The 14418-nt window shown below is 40.1% G+C and overlaps 1 protein-coding gene across 10 annotated transcripts in view; it reads left to right on the top strand.

Annotated features, from left to right (window-relative positions):
• ANKRD31 (ankyrin repeat domain 31) overlaps window positions 1-14418 on the top strand; it is a 49942-nt gene that overhangs the window by 11340 nt on the left and 24184 nt on the right. For 7 of the 10 annotated variants that reach the window (XR_013394679.1, XM_077936293.1, XM_077936292.1 and 4 more), the window contains exons 2-7: window positions 163-194; window positions 2013-2056; window positions 4685-5242; window positions 9545-9810; window positions 10113-10243; window positions 12768-12950. Coding sequence is in view for 9 of the 10 variants with exons in the window: in XM_077936293.1 (XP_077792419.1) it covers window positions 163-194; window positions 2013-2056; window positions 4685-5242; window positions 9545-9810; window positions 10113-10243; window positions 12768-12950 (1214 nt within the window). In the remaining variant the exon portion in view is untranslated. Of the gene's footprint in view, window positions 1-162; window positions 195-2012; window positions 2057-4684; window positions 5243-9544; window positions 9811-10112; window positions 10244-12767; window positions 12951-14418 lie in introns of those variants that run through there. The other 3 variants (XM_077936288.1, XM_077936291.1, XM_077936295.1) reach the window with 3 other exon arrangements.

Genomic DNA, 14418 nt, shown 5'->3' with positions numbered 1-14418 from the left:
ATGATTTCATGCATTTGTGTGCAACAAATTGTTACCATACATTCATCATTATATCACCTACAAATAAGTGTGAAGGATCTGAGTAAAACAGAGATTACAATCAAGCCTAAATCACCCAAACATGCAAAGTTAATTAATGTTATCTGTTCTTTTCCTTTCTAGAGCTGGGATAAACTGTCCCATCAGTGTTACAGGTATTTGCCAACTTGATCATTCACCAGCTGCTACTGTACATGGATGATACAAGCTTTTTATCTGCATGTTTATGTAATGGAGAGTAACTTGTTTAAGTATAGTTATTACACAGTTTGCAGAAAATATCAAACAGATGTATCTATATACAGCACAGTAAGGAACTAAATGGCTTTTGGAGTTTCAGTCTCAGAAAGGAGTTTGTAATTGGCCTCCAATTTCTGTGCAGTGGTTTTACGTAATGCCTATTAGCGTGGTCACCTAGAACTTCACAAGGCAGTGCAGTCCATTAAGAGGAAGGTTACCTAAATCCATTGTGAAATGATTTCTTCCTCCCTCCCACCCTGCCCTTATACTGCATCCCATAATTCTGGATTTGAACTAAATTGCCAGAGCAGAAGACTCATATACCCTGGAGGTACCTGTTCCCATTAGCCCTATTCAGCTTAAATAAGGCTTAAACTAGGGAGGGGTTACATACACAACCCACCCCCAATATATACATCTATTTCAGGCCCACCATTTAGCACCATTTGAAGGAGGATTCTAAGTGCATTTGGGTGAATGTGCTTACAAACTTCCCTGCGATCAGGACCCTTGATAATGCAGAGCTCCTAATCAAGAGAAGAATTGTAAGCACACTCACTCGTAACATTCCCCTTCAGACTTTCATGCCGAACATGGGAAGTTGTGAACTGGAACAGGTGCATATGTGGACATTGGGAGAGCGCCATGAGCCAAAAACCTAAATAGTGCTGCAGCTGCCTTAGGACATAGAGAACATACTTTCAAATTCATAAGTACTTTCATTCAAGGTTAGATGTTAAGCAAAATAACATACAAAAGAATGTTGGTGAATAAAATGGGAAAGTCTGCAATTTGTAAGTTTTATAATGGATTGCACAAAGTAGTTGGAGATTTAATGAGATTCAACCATCTTTGGCTGCAGGAAGATCTTATTTCATATAGCTATATAAAAATGTACACACTGCCTTTTTAGTACACATATTTTGCACAAGACTGATTACTTCTATTAAAATCACAATGTAGAAAATAGCAACAATAGTAGAAATCTAATAAACACAATATATCAACCACACATTAAAGGTATGCCAGTGACATCAGCAAGCTTGTCAAAGGTTCCTGTTGTTATCCCTTTCAAAATAGAAAAGCCATCCATCAGGTCCAAATTAGATGTTACATAGAAATTCCATGATTGACACTCTCCACGCCTTTTTCTTTCTTAAGAAATGAAAGTCCCAGTTTGCTTGGGGATCAGTCCTTGTGGGGAAGTCTAACCCTTTGCCCCGGTTGTCAGTGGTCAGATCCAAATCGCCCTCCCCCCAGAAGCTGCTATTAGTCATAGGGGGGAAATGTAGAGGCACACAAATTGTGCCTGTAAAGGGCAAACTAGACACATTTTTTGGTTATGTAAATAGCAGCCACAGGCAAGTTTGAGCAGTCTTGGGGCCATAGAGAGTCCATAGTCCTGATGACAATTACCTCTCTGAAGCTGCTATTTGTATTTCAAGGGATGCTCCCACTGGTGTAAGGGGAAGCTTCTGGATACAAGTTCTGCTTGTTAAGTTACAGATTAATTTTAGGTGACACACTAGGTATAATGTTAATAGAAGCTTTATTGTGAAGGGAGGCTATGCTTTCCTCATAGGTGGTCAGAAGCTCTTTTTCCTTCAGTTCCAGGATGGCTAAATTTGGTATTTACTGTTTCCCTTCAAAGACCATACTATGTTTTAAAGGATATTCAAAGTGATATGCATTGAAAAGAAAATTTAAAATTCACTTATTTGATGTTGTTTTAGGTTTAGATTCTGAAGTGGCTGGATTTCTGGAAACAGACAGAAATGTAGGTCTGTTAGTGTTCCCCTCCCCCCCAATTGTAACTATATAATCTCTGTTTTTCAATTAATTTATGCCTCATGGAATTCCCCCTTCCTCCGTGAAAGCCTACGAACATGTTTTCTCCAGATATTTATTACATAAACAAACAAACAAATAACTGTAATCGTAACAAGGACGCGGGTGGCGCTGTGGGTTAAACCACAGAGCCTAGGGCTTGCCGATCAGAAGGTTGGTGGTTCGAATCCCCGCGACGGGGTGAGCTCCCATTGCTCGGTCCCTGCTCCTGCCAACCTAGCAGTTCGAAAGCACGTCAAAGTGCAAGTAGATAAATAGGTACCGCTCCGGCGGGAAGGTAAACGGCTTTTCCGTGCGCTGCTCTGGTTCGCCAGAAGCAGCTTAGACATGCTGGCCACATGACCCGGAAGCTGTACGCCGGCTCCCTCGGCCAATAAAGCGAGATGAGTGCCGCAACCCCAGAGTCGGTCACGATGACCTAATGGTCAGGGGTCCCTTTAAAAGGTAAAGGTACCCCTGCCCATACGGGCCAGTCTTGGCAGACTCTAGGGTTGTGCGCCCATCTCACTCTATAGGCCGGGGGCCAGCGTTGTCCGCAGACACTTCCGGGTCACGTGGCCAGCGTGACAAGCTGCATCTGGCGAGCCAGAGCAGCACACGGAACGCCGTTTACCTTCCCGCTAGTAAGCGGTCCCTATTTATCTACTTGCACCCGTGGGTGCTTTCAAACTGCTAGGTTGGCAGGCGCTGGGACCAATGGGAGCGCACCCCGCCGCGGGGATTCGAACCGCCGACCTTTCGATCGGCAAGTCCTAGGCGCTGAGGCTTTAACCCACAGCGCCACCCGCATCCCTCAGGGGTCCCTTTACCTTTACCTTTACCTAATCTTAACAAAGATGTCATTTCAAACATTCAGTCTGAGCTTGAGCTTGAGCTTGCTGTTTTTATGCAAATCAATCAGCATGCCCATAGGATGTGTATAATGATACAGTGCAGAAGTTATTGTGATACAAATTATTACACCATACAAGATTGTGAAAGAATGTAACAGGTGAGACTTGCCAACATAGTATGTTGAGTATTGAAAATGTATTTTTGTAATTTTCCTGCAGTAGCTCCATTGGTTCTATTATGAGCACTGAACTAGATGTGATATTAATTGCATGAATGAAATTAACACACACAATTTTTCTTATGTAACTAGCAGCCTTGGAACCTTGGGGAAGGGAAGTTTAACTTTTTCTTCTCCCTGCCGTGGTCCTGACCAAAATAGCTTCTTTGAAGCTGCCATTTGCATTTCAAGAGTAACTATTTTTGTTGGGACCATGGAAGAGAGAGATTTTTTTTTAAACTTTGTGTGCTTGTGACACCCCATCATTTACTCATACACAGAAGACACCAATCAGTGCATGGCAATAGCTAAACAATTTTGTGATTTCACTCTATCCAGGATACACACAAAAGATAACAGGGTAGCCACAAAGACAACATGTCACCCTCCCAAGTGAAGACCTCCATAGCATAGTGAACAGGAAGGTGGCATCCCTAGTAACCATGTACTCCAAGTTTCTCCACAGAAAGGGTTTTGATTCCCTTGACATCCATGTCATTTTGATCATTCCCTGTCATCCTATCCAACCACAGTTCTCATGTCCACTTATTTGATTTCCTGTGTCTTGCTAGCATTATCCCAGCAGATTTCACTCCATTCAGCCCCCTCTCTGCTGGTTGACTTGTCATAATATCACAGCACACTGGAGAAAGCAAGAAGATTATTGGAGCCCACCATATTGCCTGTGCTGATGCTCTAGTAGTAGACCTCCAATTGTACTAAAGAAAACAGTTTTTCTTCAGCTTTTTTACAGTGGGTTATATATGTTTTCTGGGTGGGTTCCCAGGCTAATAACAGGACCAGGTTTTAAATTTATTATTTGGTATTGTGTTATGGTACTTTATGCTGTGGAGCACTTTGATATTTTATGTAAATGGGCATTTAGAAATATTTTTATCAATCAATTTATTTTTTGCATTTATACTTTCCCATTAACTCACTCCTCTGGGGAGTTATCAACTTTATGAAAAATAGAAAATACAAGACAGAGAAAATTAAAATAAAACCAATTTTTAAGCAATACATATCAACCCACAAAGCCATCTAAAGACCAGAGAAAATACATAGCTTTAGCAGTACAATTGCATCAAATACCTTCATGTCATAAGAAAAAATATAACAATGAATGAATGAATGATACTGAGAAAAACATTTAAATGTAAAAGACTAATAACGAGTAAAAGTTGGCTGTAAGCTCCCTGGAAGCAGACTGAGGGATCATAAGAAACCATTAAAGTTTTTAGCAAAGTGTATCAGGGTAAACCCTTTTTCTTTAAGTATCTTAAAACTATTATGTAAATATACAGTCTAGTAAATTGTGCACTTTTGTCTCAGATTAAAAGAAATATAATAGAACTGGGGAAGGTACAAAAACAGCTGTTTTAAAAAGCCATTTAAAAAAGCTATTTTAAAAAGAGCTATGAAGAGGAAGCAGCATTTTCTTTGAAGAAAGCTTTGCAAATGTGTGCTTTTGAGTGTTAAATTAGCATATGTTTTTATCATTAGCTTACAGAGACTTTAAATGTTGAAGTGTCTCCAGAAATAAGCCTTCTTTCTGGTATGGATGCAATAGAGGATTCAATTCCACAAGATACAGAGATGTCAGAGGTTTTTCAAATTGTCAGTAAGGAAGATATGACAGAAAACCATCCATTTGAAACAGTGCAATCAAGTATAAGTGTAGATGAAACAATGGCTGTGGAATTTGAAGATTTGATGGAACCACTTGATGATTCTGAGACCCTCAAAATGCTTGACATATTGGAAAATCAGGATGGTGCTATTTCTATGGCTAAGGCTGTAAATAAGGAGAGCAATGCCCTGCCTGTAGAGCTTCTCACAGCTCTGAACTCCTTGTCAGAATCTGCAGCAGCATCTGTCTGTCAGCCAGAAGGCAAGGGAAGTTGGTTCATCATCGCAGACAAACAACCGACACCAGACCAAACAGATGGTGATTGCACACAAATAACAGATATAAATGTAAAATGTCAGCTTCATATAAAACACCTTGAAGAAACAGAAGCTTTAATGATGACCACATTGCCATATCCTTCAGAGGAACAAGTATGTATACTTTAAAGTTGAAATGTTGGTTTACAATTTATATTCACATTAATGTTTATTGAAATGTTAACTTGCCGTTTATATTCACAAAACCATCTTATACCCCAAATAAGCCTATTGTTTGTGTATAATATTCCTAGGTAAGTGATGTATGTTTTTATTACCTTGCCTCTCATTAAAGTTGCATACTGCCATTGTTAGGATAAGCAACTTCGCTTCTTCCCTGCTGTCTTGTACAACAGTGATACCTGCATTGTAAAGCCCTCTTATTATAAGTTTACAGTTTGCTCAACCAGCCTTCTCTTTCTATTTTTCCTTCTGCAATCCACTGTACCCCTGACAACCCCATGGTGTGCGTGCGTACGTGTGTGTGTGCATGCTCCTGAACGGTGAACAGCAATGGGGTATAGGGCAGTGGGAAGGAAGAATAATCCCAAATCAGATGGAAGGATGTAATTTAAGTGAGAGCTTTGCTGACACAAGAGTCCTCTGGTTTTCAGGTGATTCCCTCTCTCACTGCAGCTTCATATGACATGGTCCACACTTGTACAGTACAGGGAGCTGCAGGAAGGAAGCAGAAGAACAGCTGCCTTCCACTATTATTTTTAATTATCATTTATTAAATTTATATATTGCCATTCATCTGAAGATCTTTTCTTAGCATCCGTCTCTCTATTGAGAGACAACAGAGTGCGCCTCTGGGGGTGAGGTCAAACTGCTGGAGAATCACAGCACCTGCTGTGGCTGCAGAGACTGGTAACCAGAACATTTAGCACCAGCTTGGCTGCTGGAGTTGCTGGAAGGAGGTGTACAAGACACCATTCAGCCATTTTACTTCATTCCAGATTTGTGTAGGGTTTACTCCTTAGCCTTTTATTTCCCTAAGATGACCCACAAGGCACCGGGTATCTGAGGATGGCTTATACCATTGGTCCATATAGCTCAGTATTGTCTACACTGATCGGTAGCATTGCTCCAGTGTTTCAGATTGAGGGTCTTCCAGCTCTACTTGGAAATGCTAGAAATTGAACCTGGGACTTTTTGCGTTTAAAACAAAGACATTGTAGTCCCTCTTACCAAATGAAGCGCCCTTCGGACCCATTTCCTCCCCCAGAAGCTTCTACAAGGAAGTCCCCACCCACCTCAAGTGCAACTGAAAGTTCTTTGGTGACCAGGACATTTTGTCTGTCTTGATAATTTGCCTTTGCATGTTTGTTTCTGGTATGTATGTATGTATGTATGTATGTATGAAGAAATGTAGGTTGTGCATTGTCACTAAACAAATCCATAGATTGATTACATTTCCTCTGTATATCAGTACCGACAACTTCCCATTTACATGCATTCAAGGCATATGTGACCATTCCTGTTGCACAAAAAGGCATAAAAACAGTGTAACAATCTGATGAGCCTTTGCAAATGCAATCCCATAAGCCCTTGTGCAAACTGTGGCGAATTGGAGTTTGAGGAAGGTGGTTTGGAGGGTGTTTGCTGGCTTTTTCAATGGTGTTCACGCAATTTCACTTAAACGTGTGGTGCCTCGGAACACAACCCCCGTGTAAATGGGGAGCTGTCTTTATATCAAAACACCAATTTCCAACCCCTCTCTTTTGAAAGAGTGTAAAAATATTTTTAAGGGTCTACTGAAACAGTAATTGAGGGAATAGGAATAGCGAACACCATTGCTCATTGGTTTGAAAACATGCCCCCTTGTGTATATAGTCAGCATGGCTTCTGCGTTAAATGATGTTATTGTGTGATAAAAGGTAAAGGGACCCCTGACCATTAGATCCAGTCGTGACCGACTCTGGGGTTGCGGCGCTCATCTCGCTTTACTGGCCGAGGAAGCCGGGGTCATGTGGCCAACTTCTGGCGCTTCTGGCGAACCAGAGCAGCGCTCGGAAATGCCGTTTACCTTCCCACCGGAGTGGTACCCATTTATCTACTTGCACTTTGACGTGCTTTCAAACTGCTAGGTTGGCAGGAGCTGGGACCAAGCAACAGGAGCTCACCCCGTCGCTGGGATTCGAACCGCCGACCTTCTGATCGGCAAGTCCTAGGCTCTGTGGTTTAACCCACAGCGTCCCTTGTTTGTACAATTGCAAACTGCTGTGTACACTGTGGGGAAAAATAACCCTTGTGTGTTTCATAGGGTGTGTGTATACACAGCCCCAGAACAGACAGATGAAACTACTTTTTCACACTGCACATAGTTGAACTATGAAATTTGCTCCCGCAAGAGGCAGTGATGGCCACCCACTTGTGTGGATTAGACATTTTTTTATGGAGGGTAAGACTATCAGTGACTACTACGCATGATAGCTGTGTTTTGCCTCCACTGTCATAGACACTAGTCCCCTGAAGAGCTGTTGCTGGGAATCACAAGTGGAGAGAGTGCTGTTGCATCCAGGTCCTGGTTGTGGGATTTCCATAGGCCACTCTGAGAGCAGGATGCTGGGCTAGATGGGCCTTTGTTCAGATCCAGCAGAGCTCTTCTTACATGGTTACACTCAATGGAACAGCAATTATGCAGACTATAGGTATCAACAAGGAAAGAAGCATCAGAGATTTTCTCCCCTTGGTTGCTTCAGGGAATGAGGAAGATAAGTAGCAGCAGAGCACTCAGATTTCTGGAACTTACATCATTTACAAATGCGAAGCCTGATAACTGGTTTGTGCTAATTTTCATTGCATAGTTCTGTTAAAGAGTTCTAAAACAAGCTTAACTTGTTGATTTATGTTGCTTGAATTGGACAAGGTTGGTGGCATGACATTCAGTAGGATATATCAGCAAACACTGGTTAGGAGGAGGATGCAACGTTGCGCAACATTTCCAGTTAGTAATAATTGATAATCACTTTTAACATCCAGAACTGCTAGGCTTATGCCATAGGAGGAGTGCTTGCATCTAAGGCAGGCCCTTTAGATGTTGTTTGACTCTGATCATCGCTAACCACTGCCCATGCTAGCTGGGACTAATGGATGTTGAACTCCATCAACCTCTGGAGGGGTACAGGTTCCCCATTTCTGTTTCATTAGCATGCTCTTTTAAGTGACTGTAGCTCAAATGCATCTGTAGTTCTAAGGTGCCATAGCACCATTTGGTCATACTAGAAGATAACTCAGAAACAGTAAAATGCAGTGGCTCACCTTCTAAGTGGAGTTAATAGAGCTATGTTGGACCTGTTTTAAAAGATTTTCACTGGCTACCAGCTTTGTTCCTGTCCACCCTTCGTCACCAGTATGGATTACCTTTGCAGAGAGTGGGACAAGGGGAGTACGACTTCTTCATCTCTCATTGACATATGATACCATCAACCATGAAATCGTCCTGGTCCAGCTCCAGGAAATGGGAATTGGGGGCACTGTATTACAGTCATTCGAAACTTACCTTCAGGACTGAATCCAGAAAGTAGCATTGAGAGTGTGCCTTTTGACCCCCTGGCAGCTACATTATGGGGTAACCACATTAACTGCAATCAACATTAATGTCTAAGAGATTCTTCTACCTTCAGAAGATTCAACAGGAAAGCTGTTGTCAAATCTTGCAGGTGTAGTCACAGTGCTAGAAACCCCTTATAGATAACAGTATCATTCTTACGCACGTTAAATAGTTATGTGAATAAAAAATAACTGAAAATTGCTACACCTTCACAGTTTTAAAAGTTATTGTTCATAACATCTGTTTTTTGCATTAAATAATCATCTGCACTGAAGCTATATGCATACAGAGAAGTAGAAGATTCTTTCTATAAAATATTTTACCTTCTAAAGTAATTGGGTATGTGAAGGAAATGCAATGTGATATTCTCCCCCCCCCCCCCAAAAAAGCCCCATCCAGCTCAAGGAAGAAACACAGGATTGTGTAACTAGAAAAAGCACCATTCTTCACATACATTGTATAGCTCAGTTATCTCTTTTCTTGTGAAGGAAATGACATCTAACCTTTGTCAGAAAAATATAGGGGTTATGGTAAAAGGCTGACTCATGAGAATTTGACTAAACCTATGTTGCTTGTCCTGGAAGTTCTCTAAATTTGACAGTGATTTCATTGTTCATACTTTTAAAACAGAAGTTTAAATACATGTAGCTGTACGCAGGGTTGCCATATTTCAGTGTAAAGCACCTGGGTTTTCCTGGACATTTTTCTGATTTACAAAAATTCCACCCTGACACTATTTCCGACGGATGAATCCCAGATATGTCCTGGAAATCTCGGATATATGGTAGCCCTAAGATGTACCAATATGTTTTACTGCTCTACTAATAATTTTGACATCTTTTATAATTGTTATTTCACAGATTGGCTTTAGTCAGAATATGAACAAATTAGTCCATTCAGACCATCAGAATATTTCCTCTCGTGACAGACCAGCTGAAAAAGGAGATTCCATTTTAAAGGATAGCAGTTCATGTGAACAAACTATCCAGGTTGCTTCATGTACATTAAAGAATTCAGCACAAAAAAGGAAGAAGCTTACTCTAAATGATACTGATCCTACTTCCAATTGTCAGTTTCTAGAAGGGATGCATCAGAATAGACACAGTTTTGAGGCTCAAACAAGAGAGTAAGCTAATGGTTTTGAATATGATAAATTTTTTACAGTGGTTAATGGGAAAGCTTATATTAAATATAACATTTTTACCACTTTGAGATGTTTTATATAATGTGTTATGGAAATGAAAATAATAAAATAAATAAGAATATCCTGAGTAGGTAAAACCAAAAAAAGTTTCCATGTGAAGTTTGGGTGAGACTAAATATACAGTTTTCCTTATCCTTTTAAAAAAAAATGTTTTAATATATATATGCACATCATGCGGAGTATAGAGAAATGCATTTGGTAATTTAAAATGTTTTGTTTGTCAGCAGATCTGACACTAAAGATAAGGAAGATGACTGTTCACAGATGGGAACTGTATTATGCCACTTCTCAACTACAGATACAAATACTAAAGTTGAGCAAGTGAGGAAAAGTCAGAGGATTGCCAAGAAAAGAAGTAAGCAGTGTTTTTTTTAATCTTCTGTAGCCTGAAGGACATATGCCCCCCCCCCCCCGCTAAATATGTCACTGTGGCAAAGTGTCCCAGTTCATGTTACCATTTCTGGGCATTAACAGAAGCTCTGCGTCCATCGCTATCAATTCTCTGTCTTGTACTGGGTTGGAAGAAACTATTGCAACCCAACGTGGAATTTAATTAGAGCAAGGGACACCTTCATTTTCTAGGTCTAAGCAAGGAGGCTTCACTGGCATTTCCCCTTACTCAAATCTAAAGGCCAAAGTACATGCAGTTTATGCTCTGCATCAAGCAAATGTCTCATTTGGCCCTCCGTGCTAAGCTCATGATCCTCAATATTACCTCAGGTTTGGGGTAGGGGATAACATTTGATTCAGTTAAAGGTGAACCTACCTAATTCGCACTTTTTAAAACAATATGCGATCAAAAAAGCCTTCTTTTGAAATTCACATTTCTCTTAATTTTGCAGTGTTGTTCTCCAATTTATGTGTACGATAATGCTCATACTAGAGTAAAGTGTTCCTAAAAAGCCATATACTGTATTGGTGTTGGTAATGTACAAAAATGAATTGCAAAACTGTGTGTATTGGGCAAAATTGTGCACAAACACGTGCATATTAAGAGAAATTCACACTTAAATGCGAATGAATTTCAATGAGGGCATTTGAAATTTTGTTTTGCAAACTGATGTGGAAATGTGGAGAAAAGAACTTAAGGCTGCAAAAATGAGAAACTGAAAGAAACCAAAATTGATTGATTTGTCCACCCCTATGCCAGATTCAATTTTACCACATCATCCTTATTGAGTAGAAAGCTCTTAGTGCTTGGGCATGCAGTTTGCTTCTTGGCCATTAGAGCCAGTTCCTATTACTTTTAGAAGACATTTTTTAATTGGAGCTGCATCAGCATTTGAAATCCATGATCACTTGGTTGGGCATGAAGTATTCATGTTTGCCTATATGAGTAGGTGCTGTGGGGAACCTTAGTTGATTGGGAATTCTCCACTGTATCCATTTATATCACACACACACACACACATTTTAAAATATTGTAAGTTGCATATTTATCATGTAGGATATACATACATACTAAAACAGCATTATGAGTCTGTTCTGCAAATACCACTACTGTCTTGGTTTGTACAATAAATCTGCAAGCATCAGGAAGCAGTAATTACAAGTTAAAAGCACAATCCATTGATACATGACTTCTTGTTATCCAGCAGAGGGCAATGGTTATAGTACTTAGTAACTTTGGATTGGCAATTGGAAGTTTTGCTTTAATTACCGTACATGTATTTATTTAGTACATATGTGCATGTGCCATCTTGTAATATTTTTTTTAATGTGTGGGGCAGCTTATAAATAAAAGAAATGTATTTGCTAAAATAAATAAGCTAAATTTGTTGCCTGTTGTTCATGATACCCTTTCAAATGTTTGAAACATTGAGTTTAATATGCATATTGTGTTAAATATGCAACTCAGTTATTTGATATTAAATACATGAATAACATTAGTTGTTCAGTTAACTTTTTTACTTTGAATAAATTATTATTTATTTATTAAATTTCTGTACTGCTCTTCATCTAAAAATCACAGGGCAGTTTACAATATAAAAACACAAAAATGCATACTGTAATAATAAACCATAACAATAACCCCAGTAGGTAAATGTCTTTCTTCCTTCAACTTTTATTCATGAAAATAAAATGGGTTTGTTTACTGTTCCTTTCCATTCAGAATGTTATTAACAATTCAGTTCTAGGCATGTCTAATCTAAATTGAGCCCCAATGAGAGGTAAGGTTTTGCACTGTATTTTTTATATATATATTTTAATTGGAAATTGTATTTTTATCATTTATGTGTAAGCCACCTTGAGTGAGTTTTACTCATAACCAGAAACACTTTAAATAATATTTATAAGAAAAATAGTCCTTGGGTAAGTGAGTATAAAATAATTATTTTTATTCCTTTATTTATTACTCCTACTATACCACAAAGGTCTCAAGGGAATTTACATTTATGTAGATTGCAGCATGTCTCCATTGTTTGGTATAGGCTACTTTTGCAGCCATAACACTGTATGCAGTTTGTTCACAATCCCTCTTAAGATATTTTGTCTATGGCATTAGGGACATGAATTCAGCTCTGTTACAACTTCAGATATATTTCTGTAATTAATGATACATTAGACCAGAGTTTTCCAAACTTTTCATGTTGGTCACACGCTTTTTAGACATGCATCATTTTGCGACACAGTAATTCAGTTTTACTAGCAAACTAGAGGTTAAACGAACCCCTTTCCAGCCCTGGGAGGAGTTCAGTAAGCATTTGCATGGCACATCTACGCCCTGCAGCCAACACACTAACATGTCACAACCTACAGTTTGGAAAGCTCTGCATTAAACCATGATTGACAGGAACAAACTAATACGATTAGATTAGACAACAATAAGCAACCTGCAATATTTTTTGCTTATTGCATCCTTTGTGTATATTTCTCAGGGAGGCAAGCCACTTGGAACAGTTCCTCTAACTCCTCGTATAACTACATTTCACTATCCAAAATCAATAGAAGAGACAGATTTGGCCAGACATTATTGCACAGAGCTGCTGTGGAAGATGACCTAAAGGGTTTACGTGCAATGATAAAAGCTGGTGGAAATGTAAATACTCAGGATTGTGCAGGTGAGCAGAATCTCCAATGTTAATTTCATCCAATGATGAAATAATAATGTGTAATAATAAACTTGAGCGGACGCGGGTGGCGCTGTGGGTTAAAGCCTCAGTGCCTAGGACTTGCTGATCAAAAGGTCAGCGGTTCGAATCCCCGCGGCGGGGTGCGCTCCCGTCGCTCGGTTCCAGCGCCTGCCAACCTAGCAGTTCGAAAGCACCCCTGGGTGCAAGTAGATAAATAGGGACCGCTTACTGGCGGGAAGGTAAACGGCGTTCCGTGTGCTGCGCTGGCTTGCCAGATGCAGCTTGTCACGCTGGCCACGTGACCTGGAAGTGTCTGCGGACAGCGCTGGCTCCCGGCCTCTAGAGTGAGATGAGCGCACAGCCCTAGAGTCTGTCAAGACTGGCCCGTACGGGCAGGGGTACCTTTACCTTTTAATAATAAACTTGAGCAAGGCACAACTTAATGCTAAGCATGTTTACTTATCATGTGTTCTGTGATATGCTAGTTTTACAGTATAAGTAAGTGCTTAGGGCTGGGCCTGTAATTTGTGTTAACTACCATTTTGTGAAATGGTAGTTAACACAAATCATCTCCTGCTCATTCCAGGAGAAAAGGGGGAAACTCTGGGAAATTGAAACCAAACATAAACTGTGCATGAGTTCTGTTTAGTACATAAAGGGGTTCAGATCAGAGAGCTGTGTTCCTAGACTCAACTAGGTCATGCCCCCACCTCCGATGAGGGAGGAAATGAAGCTTCTTCTCTTTCCTTTCCTCACCCTCTTTGTGCCATGTACCAAACCATGAAGGACATGTCTGAGCTTGCTGCAGTCTCAGATCTCATACTTGAAACTATAGTCTGTATTGTGTATCCAAGTGTATTCTACCTGTGTTCACCTAGCTGCTGCTTGGATCAGCACATGAATCATACCTTTGGATTTTGTAAGTAAAACCTTTTAAACTTACTTAACAGTGTGTGGTCTGTTCATTTTCTCATTACTTTCCTGATGGGCATGTGGAAATATGCCTTCAGCAGCTCCTGCCTATCCTTCAACCTCTGGAATTTGAAGGAGAAATGTGGGAGGGGGTGTCTGAATGCTAGGATGTTTACAAAGCACTGTTCGAAAGCACCATGGTTTGCTCTGAAGTCCTAATAATCAGGGCTTTAAAGGGAAGCATCACCTGATATGACTATGAGATCAGGTCATTGACGGTGGGCGGCCCCAGCCACCTGTTAGCTTCAGTTTGTCCGCAGTTGGGGAGATAAAGATTTGGCCCTCTGGCCAGAAAACTTCCTTCACTTTATTTGCATAGGTTGCTAGTGTTCCATTCTTTCCCTTTCCACTACCTAAATCCTCAAAAACCAGTCGTAGTCTCCAGGAGGGGAATGTTTTCTGGCCAGAGGGAAATGTAAGTCATTAGAAAATAATCCTATAAAATATATGGCCTAAATTCTAAGAAAGGAACACAAAAAATAAG

Source organism: Podarcis muralis, chromosome 11, assembly GCF_964188315.1.
Source record: "Podarcis muralis chromosome 11, rPodMur119.hap1.1, whole genome shotgun sequence".
Taxonomy (NCBI): domain Eukaryota; kingdom Metazoa; phylum Chordata; class Lepidosauria; order Squamata; family Lacertidae; genus Podarcis; species Podarcis muralis.
The sequence above is the reverse complement of the archived record's forward strand: the minus strand, read 5'-3'. Positions and strand labels throughout refer to the sequence as shown.